The following is a 12,872-nucleotide window of genomic DNA, read 5'->3' on the forward strand; positions in this document are numbered from 1 at the left end:
TGTATCACCAAAGGAGGTTGAGAGAGATTGGGTGGGGCAAGATCACGGAAGAATATGAAAATTACGGATGGCTTCTTTTTGAGTTGAAATCCAGGTATTGTCAGACCTGAGGTTAGTATGGATCAGCAGGCACTGAGCTGATAAGTTAATAAGACTTGATGCAAGAATGGCTAAAGACAGCAGTGTTTTGGGCCATTCAATTTACAAAGGGTACAAGCTGGAAAATACCTTCATGCAGAGTGGAAGAAATTACGTAAAATGCAGCAGAACCACATTAATACAACTAGCTCATCAGAATTGTTTCTTCTCATTGCAAACCTCAAATTAATTCCTGATAATATGATCTGGCCATCTGTTTTTCGCATCAAGAAGTCTGAACAATGTGACTTTGAAAACAGTTCAAAGACAGTGTAAATCCATCTGCTGTAGAATAGTGTCGATTGTGCCTCAATGACAGGACACTTGATTCTGAGTCAGGTGGTTGAGGGTACAAGTCCCACTTCAGAAACCTGAACACTAAACCTCCAGCCCAGTACTGTGGGAGATGTGGTCTTTTTGATGGAATGTTAAACCAATGCCTATCTGACTGTCAGAACTGGGTTCTGCAGAAGGGTCACTGGACCAGAAACGTTAACTCTACTTTCTCTCCATAGATGCTGCCCAGACATCAGATTTTTCAGCAATTCTTCTCTTTTTGTTCCTGATTTCCAGCATTGCAGTTCTTTTTATTTTTGTTTAGACTGGTAAATGGGCATATGGGGAGATTTCAGGGAACTAAGAGGAGGAACATGAGCCCACAAAAATACAACAAAATCCTGGCTTCAAGAAACAGAATCCAATTCTTACTGTGGCACATTATGGCTACATTCTTTTTATAAGTGTTCTCTTAGATTGTTGCATTAGATTCATATTTTAAAAACTATGCGATTTGTTTTGAACATAAATGTATGGTTTTGAAATCATTAACCTTTTAACAGTGTTTCTGAACTAGGAGGGTGTGCCCCACTATGGAATGTGATAGTTGTCTTGGTGGGACCACAATGTTGGCAAAAATGCAACCACAGACTTCTCATTAATGACTTAATTATCTCGTTTTGGCTTTTTAAAAAAAAAATTAGCAATAAAACTTCTTCTCAAAAATCATTCCAATTTTTAAACATTCTTAAACAGTTCCATTAATGATTAACATAATGCTAAATTGCATGTAAACATAAAAGTACGCTCCTTGTTTGTTTTAAACATGGTGGGACCAGGGCTTTTTGACAAAATGGCTTATGGCAAGTAAGTTGCAAAAGGTTAAGAACCTCTTTTTGAAGAGATTATAATTCAGAACAAATATTAGAGGGTGTCATTTGTATTACCTCAGTAGCTACACTCCTTACAGGATTCTACTGGATTAATCAAGCAATCAGCAGTTAGTAATATGCCACAATGGAAAAATGGCAACACTTCAAATATACAAAGAGTAGTTTTAGAACAGGCAGGAGCAAAATTTGTGGTTCATTAGTTAACACTTTGCAAGGGCTTGTTCTTACCCTCATATATTGTGCATTATGTCTGAATAAAAATGAAAAGGAAACTTTCCATTAAATACCATCAGCATCAAACTCCAATATAGAAAGAAATAATTGTCATAAAAGGATTAAAAATGCCATATTCTACAACTATAATCTTTCAACTTGATTTTGCGGCACAGATTTCTTGTTTAGATTAAAAGCTCCCAATGAAAAATGATGGCAACCTAATTAAATTGTAGAAGATCCAAAAATAAATAATGGGGCCATTTGTCTAGTATAAAGATACAAACTTGGATGTACTATTCTTAATCATTAATATTCTGCAATGAGGAACTCGAACTACAAAACTTTTTTAAATTCATTTTTTTGGAAATGCGTGTTGCTGACTGGGCCAGCATTTATTGTCCTTTCCTAGTTGCCCTTGAGAAGGTGGTGGTGAGCTGCCTTCTTGAACTGCTGCAGTCCACTTGCTTAAAGTTGACCTACAATGCCATTACAGAGGGAATTCCAGGATTTTGGCACAGCGACAGTGAAGGAACGGTGATATATTTCCAAGTCAGGATAGTGAGTGACTTGGAGGGGAGCTTGTAGAACATAGAACATAGAACATAGAACAATACAGCACAGAACAGGCCCTTCGGCCCACGATGTTGTGCCGAACTTCTATCCTAGATTAAGCACCCATCCATGTACCTATCCAAATGCCGCTTAAAGGTCGCCAATGAATCTGACTCTACCACTCCCACGGGCAGCGCATTCCATGCCCCCACCACTCTCTGGGTGAAGAACCCACCCCTGATATCTCCCCTATACCTTCCACCCTTCACCTTAAATTTATGTCCCCTTGTAACACTCTGTTGTACCCGGGGAAAAAGTTTCTGACTGTCTACTCTATCTATTCCTCTGATCATCTTATAAACCTCTATCAAGTCACCCCTCATCTTTCGCCGTTCCAACGAGAAAAGGCCGAGAACTCTCAACCTATCCTCGTACGACCTACTCTCCATTCCAGGCAACATCCTGGTAAATCTTCTCTGCACCCTCTCCAAAGCTTCCACATCTTTCCTAAAGTGAGGCGACCAGAACTGCACACAGTACTCCAAATGTGGCCTAACCAAAGTCCTGTACAGCTGCAACATCACCTCACGACTCTTGAATTCAATCCCTCTGCTAATGAACGATAATACTCCATAGGCCTTCTTACAAACTCTATCCACCTGAGTGGCAACCTTCAAAGATCTATGTACATAGACCCCAAGATCCCTCTGTTCCTCCACCTGACCAAGAACCCTACCATTAACCCTGTATTCCGCATTCTTATTTGTTCTTCCAAAATGGACAACCTCACACTTGGCAGGGTTGAACTCCATCTGCCACTCCTCAGCCCAGCTCTGCATCATATCTAAGTCCCTCTGCAGCCGACAACAGCCCTCCTCACTGTCCACAACTCCACCTATCTTTGTATCATCTGCAAATTTACTGACCCACCCTTCGACTCCCTCATCTAAGTCATTAATAAAAATTACAAACAGCAGAGGACCCAGAACTGATCCCTGTGGAACTCCACTTGTAACTGGACTCCATGCTGAATATTTACCATCTACTACCACTCTCTGACTTCGACCGGTTAGCCAGTTTTCTATCCAATTGGCCAAATTTCCCTCTATCCCATGCCTCCTGACTTTCCGCATAAGCCTACCATGGGGAACCTTATCAAATGCCTTACTAAAATCCATGTACACTACATCCACTGCTCTACCCTCATCCACATGCTTGGTCACCTCCTCGAAGAATTCAATAAGACTTGTAAGGCAAGACCTACCCTTCACAAATCCGTGCTGGCTGTCCCTAATCAAGCAGTGCCGTTCCAGATACTCGTAAATCCTATCCCTCAGTACCCTTTCCATTACTTTGCCTACCACAGAAGTAAGACTAACTGGCCTGTAATTCCCGGGGTTATCCCTATTCCCTTTTTTGAACAGGGGCACAACATTCGCTACTCTCCATGTAGATGGTGTTATTCCCATATATCAACTGCCCTTGTCCTTCTGGATGGGAGTGGGTTTAGAAGGTGCTGTCTGAGGATCTTTGGTGAATTTCTGCAGTGCATCCTGTAGATAGTACACAGCGTCGGTGGTGGGGGGAGTGGCTGCTTGGGGGTACAGCACCAAATGAGCGGGCTGCTTTGTCCTGATTGGTGTCAAGCTTCCTAAGTGTTGTTGGGACTGCACTCATCCAGGTATGTGGGGAGTATTCCATCACACTCTTGACTTGTCCTTGTAGATGGTGGACAGGCTTTGAGGAGTCAGGTGGCGAGTTATCCGCCACAGTATTCTAGCTCCTGACCACCTCTTGTAGCCAAAATCTTGCAATTCCCTGGTGAGTCCAGTTGAGTTTCTGATCAATGATAACTCCTAGAATGTTGATAGTGGGGGATTCAGTGATGGTAACACCAAAAGATATAAAGGGGTGGTGGTTAGATTGTCTCTTATTAGTGATGGTCACAACCTGGCATTTGTGTGGCACGAATGTTACTTGTCACTTGTCAGTCCAAGTCTGGATATCGTCCAGATCTTGTTGCATTTGGACAGAGACTGCTTCAGTATCTGAGGAGTCCTGAATGGTGCTGAACATTATGCAATCAATCATCAGCAAACATCCCCACTTCTGATCTTTAGATGAAGGGAAGGTCATTGGTGAAGGTGGTTGGGCCTAAGACACTACCCTGAGGAACACTTGCAGAGATGCCGTGGAGCTGAGATGATACTCTCCCAACAACTGCAATCACCTTCCTACATGTCAGGTATGACTCTGGTGGTTACAGTCTTCCCCCATACCCACTGATTCCAATTTTGGTCGGGATCCTTGATGCCACATTTGGTCAAATGCCGCCTTCATGCTATTACTGTCCTCTCCCCTCTGGAATTCAGCTCTTTTGTCCATGTTTGAACCAAGGCTGTAATAAGGTGATGAGCCGAGTGGCTATGGAGGAACCCAAACTGGGCATCACGGTGCAGGTTATTGCTGAGCAGGTGCTGCTTGATAGTTATGTTGATGACATCTTCCATCACTTGACTGATGATCGACAGTATAACAGTTCCTATTCTAAATTCAGCTAAATAAATTACCCTGGGGCAAAGTGGAATTCTCATTAAACAATCACTAAGCGTGGAAAAGTATCGGGCCGCTGGGGGAAAGGAAGGAGAAAGCTAGGCAGGTTGAATTAGCTATTCCAGTTGAACACTTAGGTAGTAAAATTAATCCAATACTTCATAAGCTTGATAGTGTGGTATTTGTTTTAGTAATACAGCTGAAGACTGATAAAACTCGCTAGAAGCTTGTTTTATGAGCCTTGCCATTAGTAAGAAAGATAAAAATATTTACCATGGTAGATACAGAATTACACGCATTAGATCATAAATGTACACAGTTATCAGTCTTAGTTTGCGTTCTGGTATCTCAACCAGCAATACTTGAAACAATGGCATTAATGGATGGCTTGAAATGAGAAGGGTGTGTCAACTTGAAGCTTATTAGATTAGATTAGATTCCCTACAGTGTGGAAACAGGCCTTTCGGCCCAACAAGTCCACACCAACCCTCCGAAGAGCAATCCACCCAGACCCATTCCCCTACATTTACCCCTGACTAATGCGCCTAACACTACAGGCAATTTAGCATGGTCAATTCACCTGAGCTGCACATCGTTGGATGGTGGGAGGAAACCAGAGCACCCGGAGGAAACCCACGCAGACACTGGGAGAATGTGCAAACTCCACACAGACAGTCGCCCAAGGCTAGAAACGAACCTGGGACCCTGGCACTGTGAGGCAACAGTGCTAACCACTGAGCCACTGTGCCACCTGTCTGTAAGGCTTCACAATGAATTAGTTGGATCATGAAAAAGCAGAAAAACTTATCAGCTGACCGCTAATGGAAAATGTCATGCAAAACATCAATGCTCGCAATATTTAATACAAGAGTCTATACTTTTTACACAGTTACACAAAACATACAGCATAGAAACAGACCATTGAACCTGAGTATCTGTGCCAGTATGTCACTTCATCCTTACACATCTGGCAGCATAACCCTCTATTCATTTCTCCTTGCATTTTTGTCTAGTTTCCTCTTTAGTGCATCTAATTCAAACAGTCAACTTTCATTGTAACATAAAATTGACCTTTATAGGGCCCATTCTACAAAATCATGCTCCTGGTATGAAGCTTTGTTGATTAAAATGTTGAATTAAAAACCATGGAAAATACAACCACAACTTTCAGTCAATGCTCCTGTGGGCAAGGTCCCAAATTGGCAATGAGGTATTGAAAAACCTGCCCGTACATATTTATGTACAGTATTTGAAAATGTCAACAGCCAACCATGAGCAATGTTACCTCTTTCATTTTGTCCACTTCATTCTGTAGCACCTGTTTGGAGACATCCATTTCAATGAGCTTCTGTCGAAGATCTTCATTTTCTTCTTCTAACTTTATTCTCTTCTTCTCCACAGCTTCCAGTTCATTGTGAAGTCTTACAGACACATCTTTTGAAACCTGTAGTATACAGCAAGTCAATACATGTTATTCAGAACATGCACTTGGCAAAGAACAAAGAAACTTTACAGCCCAGGAACAGGCCCTTCGGCCCTCCAAGCCTGAGCTGATCCAAATGTACTGTTTAAACCTGTCGGTCGATTCCTAAGCATTTGTATCTCCTCTGTTCCCCACCTACTCATGCATCTGTCCAGATGCATCTTTAATTAATCCACCGTGCCTGCCTCTACCACCTCTGCTGGCAACGCGTTCCAAATGCCCACCACCCTCTGTGTGAAGTACTTGCCGCGTGTATCCCCCTTAAACTTTCCACCTCACACCTTGAAAGCATGACCTCTCATTATTGAATCCTTCACCCTGGGAAAAAGCTTGTCTCTATCAACCCTGTCTGTACCCTTCATGATTTTGTAAATCTCAATCAGGTCCCCCTTCAATCTCCTTTTTTCTAGTGGAAATAAACCTAACCTACTCAACCTCTCTTCATAGCTAGCACCTTCCATACCAGGCAACGTCCTCGTAAACCTTCTCTGCACCTCTCCAAAGCGTCCACATCCTTTTGGTAATGTGGTGACCAGAAATGTACACAGTATTCTAAATGCGGCCGAACCAATGTCTTGTACAATTTTAACATGACTTGCCAGCTCTTATACTCAATACCCCGTCCAATGAAGAGAAGCATACCATATGCCATCTTGATCACTCCATCCACCTGTGCCACAACCTTCAGGGTACAATGGACCTGCACTCCCAGATCTCTCTGCCCATCAACTTTTCCCAAGGCTCTTCCAGTCATTATATAATTCGCCCTAGAATTAGACTTGCCTAAATGCATCACCTCACATTTGTCTGGATTGAAAGCCATCTGCCACTTTTCCGCTCAACTCTCCAGTCTATCTATATCCTCCTGTATTCTCTGACTGTCAGCTAATCCACCAATCTTTGTGATTTCTGCAAACTTGCTAATCATACCAACAGTGCCGTCTTCTAGATCATCTATGTATATTACAAACAACAGTGGCCCCAACACTGGCCCTGCGGAACACCACTGGTCATTTTCTCCATTTCGAGAAACTCCCTTCAACTACTATTCTCTGCCTCCTGTTGCTCAACCAGTTCTTTATCCACCTAGCTAGAACACCCTGCACACCATGTGGCATTTTACCTTTTTCCCCCAAAATATTCCCTCAAAGCAATACCCATTTATGGCACAGTAATTAGGATAAATTCCTACTTGCCACTCATTGAATTTCACCAGAGACACATTAAACTCTTGAACTGTGTTGCAAAAGGTTCACTCACAGTCATAGAGTCAGAGATGTACAGCACGGAAACAGACCCTTCGGTCCAACTTGTTCATGCTGACCAGATATCCTAACCTAATCTAGTCCTTTTTGCTAGCACTTGGCCTATATTCCTCTAGACCATTCCTATTCATATACCCATCCTGATGCCTTTTAAATGCTGCAATAACAGCCACCATCACTTCCTCTGGCAGCTCATTCCATACAAGTACCACCCTCTAAGTGAAAATGTTGCCCCTTAGGTCCCTCTTATATCTTTCCCCTTTCACCCTAAATCTATGTCCTCAAGTTCTGGACTCCCCCACCCCAGGGAAAAGACCTTCTCTAATTATCCTATCCATGGCCCTCATGATTTTATAAGTCTCTATAAGGTCACCCCTCAGCCTCCGATGCTCCAGGGAAAACAGCCACAGCCTATTCAACCTCTCCCTATAGCTCAAATCCTCCAACCCTGGCAACATCCTTGTAAATCTTTTCTGAACCTTTCCAAGTTTCACAACATCCTTCAGATAGGAAGGAGACCAGAATTGCACGCAATATTCCAACAGTGGCCAACTAATGTCCTGTACTACCGCAACATGACCTCCCAACTCCCAAACTTTGTACTCTGACCAGTAAAGGAAAGCATACAAAATGCCTTCTCTGCTATCCTACTTACCAGCGGCTCTACTTTCCAAAACTATGAACCTACACTCAAAGGTCTCTTTGTTCAGCAACACTCCCTAGGAATTTACCATTACATATACAAGTCCTGCTAAGATTTGCTTTTCCAAAATGCAGCAAGAATTCTTACCCTATTGCCAAAAATGGTACACAATATTCTGTCCTTGTTCAAAAGTAGTTGAAGTGTCAACAAAAAAAACCCTACATTTCATGATTTGTTTTCAGAAACACCATGTTAAGAGCACCATTCTCCATGAGTAGTTTCAAAATCATTCGAACTACATCAGCTGAGCAAGATGTATGGCATTTTTGCCACATAAAAAGAGTGAGGCCCATGCAATACTTAACATTCACATGAAGGGCATGACAGGTCTGATACTGAGCTCTCTCCCCTGACTGAGGAATCTAGAACATGGGGACAGTCTCAGGATAATGAGCCTATCGTTTAGCAGTGATATAAGAATAGTTCTTAGAAGAACAGATTAGAGAGCAGATCTTGGAAAGGTGCAGATGTAACAGAGTTGTTGTTCTGCGTGAATTAAACTTACCCAATATTGACTAGAACCTTCTTAGTGCAGATGGTCTGGATGGAGATGATTTTGTCAGGTGCGCCCAGGAAGGATTCCTGACTTAATATGTTGATAGGCCAACTAGGGGGAGGCCATATTGGATTTGGTGCCTGGCAATGAGCCAGGCAAGGTGTCCGATCTCTCGGTGGGAGAGCATTTCAATGACAGTGAACCCTTACCACAGCCATGGATAAAGATAGGAATAGACAGAATGGGAAGGTATTTAATTGGGGCAAGGGAAATGATACTGCTATTAGACAGGAGCTGTGGAATATAAATCGGGAACAATTGTTTGACGGGAAATGCACAACAGAAGTAAGAAGGCTATTTAAGGAGCACTTGTTGCGAGTTTTGGATAACTTTGTCCCACTGAGTCAGGCAAGGAATAATAAGGTGAAGGAGCCTTGGACGACAAGAGAAGAGGAGCTTCTCATCAAGAAGAAGCAGAAAGCTTACTTCAGGTTGAGGAAGCAAGGATGTGACACAGCTTTAGAAAATTACAGGGTAGCTAGGAAAGAACTCAAAAATGGACTGAGGAGACCTAGGAGGGGGCACAAAAAAGCCTTGGCAGGAAGGATTAGGGAAAACCCAAAGGCATTCTACACTTACGTGAGGAGTAAGAGAATGATCAGAGAGAGGGTAGGGCCGATCAGGGATAGCGAAGGGAACTTGTGTCTGGAGTCTGAAGAGGTAGGGGAGGTCCTAATTGAGCTTTTTGCTTCAATATTCACTAGACAGGGGAACCTGGTTGATTGTGAGAACACAGTGGACCAAGTTAATAGGCTTCAACAGGTTGAAATTAAGAAAGTGGGCGGCACGGTGGCACAGTGGTTAGCACTGCTGCCTCACAGTGCCAGAGACCCGGGTTCAATTCCCGCCTCAGGCGACTCTCTGTGTGGAGTTTGCACATTCTCCCCGTGTCTGCGTGGGTTTCCTCTGGGTGCTCCGGTTTCCTCCCACACTCCAAAGATATGCAGGTCAGGTGAATTGGCCATGCTAAATTGCCTGTAGTGTTAGGTAAGGGGTAGATGTAGGGGTATGGGTGGGTTGCGCTTCGGCGGGGCGGTGTGGACTTGTTGGGCCGAAGGGCCTGTTTCCACACTGTAAGTAATCTAATCTAATCTAAAGTGGATGTACCAGAAAATCTGGGAAGCATCAAGATTGATAAGTCCCAAGGGCCAGACCAGATATAGTGAAATCCCTAGGAATTACAGACCATACAGTCCTACATCTGTGGTAAGCAAGGTACTGGAAAGGATTCTGAGAGATACGATTTATGACTATTTGGAAAAACATAGTTTGATTAAAGATAGTCAGTTTGGTTTTGAGTCAGGCAGGTCATGCCTCACAAGCCTTATTGAGTTCTTTCAGCATGTGACGAGACAAGTTGACGAAGGTCAAACAACGGATGAGATACATATGGATTTCAGTAAGGCATTGGATAAGGTTCCCCACAGTCGGTTCATTCAGAAAGTTAGGAGGTATGGGATGCAGAGAAATTTGACTGTCTGGATGCAGAATTGGCTGGCCAAAACAAGACAGCAAGTGGTAGTGGATGGACAGCATTCAGCCTGGAGGGATAGGTTCTTGGGCCTCTGCTCTTTGTAGTTTTTATAAATGACTTGGATGGAGAAGTGGAAGGGTGGGTTAGTAAGTTTGCCGACGACACAAATTATTAGTGGTGTTGTAGATAGTGTCAACGGCTGTTGCAGGCCACAAGACATTGCCAGGATGCATAGCTGGGCTGAGAAGTGACAGGTGGAGTTCAACGTGGATGGAATGTAAAGTGACTAATTTTGGAAGGTTGAATTTGAATGCTGAATACAGGGTTAAAGACAGGATTCTAGGCAGTGTGGAGGAACAGCAGGATCTTGGGGTCCACGTACACAGATCCTTCAAAGTTGCCACCCAAGGTGATAGGGTTGTTAAGGCGGTATTTAGTGCTTTGACTTTCATTAACGGGGGGGTTGGGTTTAAGAGCCGTGAGGTTTTGCTGCAGCTCTATAAAACCAAGGTTAGACCACATTTGAAATATTGTGTCCAGTTCTGGTTACCTCATTATAGGAAGTATTGAAGAGTTAATTTGCTGTGCTGACCTGCAAGAAATTGAATGCCCTGGGGGCTAGAGTGTAAGAAATTTACATTAACATCTCCCATTATTCAGAGCCATTTACAAGGCCATTTTCTTGCCATTCAGAGGCATTTACATTGTCATTATCTCCTATTCAGAAATTAATAAGAACATTATAGTTGGAAATCTGATGACGCCCTGTAGTTAAGAAATGATTCACAACAGATTTGACCATTAAGAGACGATTTACATTACATTGTTTCTGTACACGATGTGGTCAATGCATTCTGTCTTGAGTGACCATGTGACTGTGGGGGAGTGACTGGGGGTTGTCTTGCGGGCATTACTGACTGAGATGTAAAGGCTTTGTATAAAGGAAGGACGGTTTCCTTTGTTCAGCTTTACATAACTCCACAAACCCTGCGAGATGTGTGTTAATAGTTCCTCCAGAAAGTTTGTACTGTACTGTGCTTACAAAAGTTTGGTTGTTCACAGAAGTTGGCATGTTGCAGTTGCATCAAGTGTGTAAGAATCTCAGGAAAAAAAACTTAACAGAAGGATGTAGATGCTTTAGAGTATGGTAAATATGAATATATAACCACAGAGTAATAGATATTGGGATGTTACGCAAGCCTAAGGTCTGGGTTGTGTGCTTGAGTCAGCCTTGCGTGACTGCAGCCTGTCAGGTGACAAAAAGGTGAAGAAAGATGACCACGGCACAATGTGGTGGTCTGCAGCAATCCAGAAGACAATTGTGGCAGAGTCTGATTGGTTAAGGAGATATAATGTAGGCTGGGTAAATTGGTTATATTAGTAAGAGGGATATGGCGTGGCTTTTAGAACAGCATAACATTTGAGTACACTTGCTGTTTGCAGACTTTCAGGGTTGTCTGCTCTGATGGCCACAGCTTTTGTTTGCAAGTAAAGGCTTATCATTTTGAGGAAATCTCTGCATCTCCTGGTCATTCCTAAAAGATACTATCTACCACAACAAGAGTAGGTGCAGAGAAGATTTGCCAGGATGCTGCCTGGATTGGAGGTCTTGTCTGATGAAGAGAGATTAAGTGAGCTATGGCTTTTCATATTGGACAGAAGAAGGAAGAGAAGTGACTTGATAGACATGTACAAGGTAATGAGAGGCATAAATAGAGCAGATAGCCAGAGACTTTTCCCCGGGACAGAAATGGCTGGCACGAGGGATCATAATTTTAAGGTGATTGGTGGAAGGTTTTGGGAAGATGTCAAAGGTAGGTTCTTTAAGCAGAGAGTGGTGGGTGTGTGGAATGCCCTGCCAGCGGTGGTAGCAGGATCAGAGACATTAGGGTGATTTAAGCGACTGCTGAGCAAGCACATGGATGGCAATAAATTGAGGGTTGTGTAGATTAGGTTGATCTTAGATTAAGATAAAAGATTGGCACAACATTATGGGCCAAAGGGCCAGTGCTGTGCTGTACTGTTCTATGCTCTATAATGTTCATCACTCAAGGGATTGACAGTCTATGGAATTCTCCAACACAAAAGATAGTGGAAGTCTGTCCTGAGCTGTCCTGAAGTCATGAAATGTTAACTGTTTCTCTCTCAGCAGATGATGCCAGCCCTGGTATGTTTCTCTAGCATTTTCTGTTTTTATTTTAACATTTCTAGGTGCTGCACCAAGGCAAAAACTTGTGATTTGATCTCATTAATATTTGTCATATCCAGTTTTGTTCTCAACTTAATTTCAGGTGATGATTAATAAAAGATCATCCAGTTCATACCATAGTTGAGTTTTTGTTAATGGAAGTTTAAACTTCAGATGATGGATGAACTTTGCTACCACAGGTCTGTGCAGAGTTGGCCTAACTGGAAAAAAACTTCCTCTGACCAATCATAAAATAATGCAGCATATTGTCCGAAGCAATCAACAGCCTAATAATGACTAATGACATATTAATTCAAATTGAAATAAATCTTGCAGTGAAAAAAAGGTGTTCCTATCATCATGCAGAAAATCACAATAACTCAATGAAACAACATGTAAATTTCTGGTGTGAAATTGGTAAGTTCTGAAATAAATCATGTCCAATATACAAATAACTGTGTTCGCCAAACACTGCAAAAATAGATAATAAGTTTTACATCTTCTGTGTCGCATTGTGCTTTCAGATCTTGGTTATTATTTCATTGGTATTATTGATTGGCTGGTACACTATTCTC

The 12,872-nt window shown here is 42.5% G+C and overlaps 1 protein-coding gene across 4 annotated transcripts in view; it reads right to left on the bottom strand.

The window, feature by feature from the left end:
• The window catches only part of LOC140463097 (microtubule cross-linking factor 2-like), a 117,205-nt gene that overhangs the window by 91,382 nt on the left and 12,951 nt on the right, over nt 1–12,872 (bottom strand). For all 4 annotated transcript variants that reach the window (XM_072556820.1, XM_072556819.1, XM_072556821.1 and 1 more), the window contains exon 3: nt 5,914–6,072. In XM_072556820.1, coding sequence (XP_072412921.1) covers nt 5,914–6,072 — 159 coding nt within the window. The remainder of the gene's footprint in view (nt 1–5,913; nt 6,073–12,872) is intronic.

This window comes from Chiloscyllium punctatum, chromosome 37, assembly GCF_047496795.1.
Source record: "Chiloscyllium punctatum isolate Juve2018m chromosome 37, sChiPun1.3, whole genome shotgun sequence".
Lineage (NCBI taxonomy): Eukaryota > Metazoa > Chordata > Chondrichthyes > Orectolobiformes > Hemiscylliidae > Chiloscyllium > Chiloscyllium punctatum.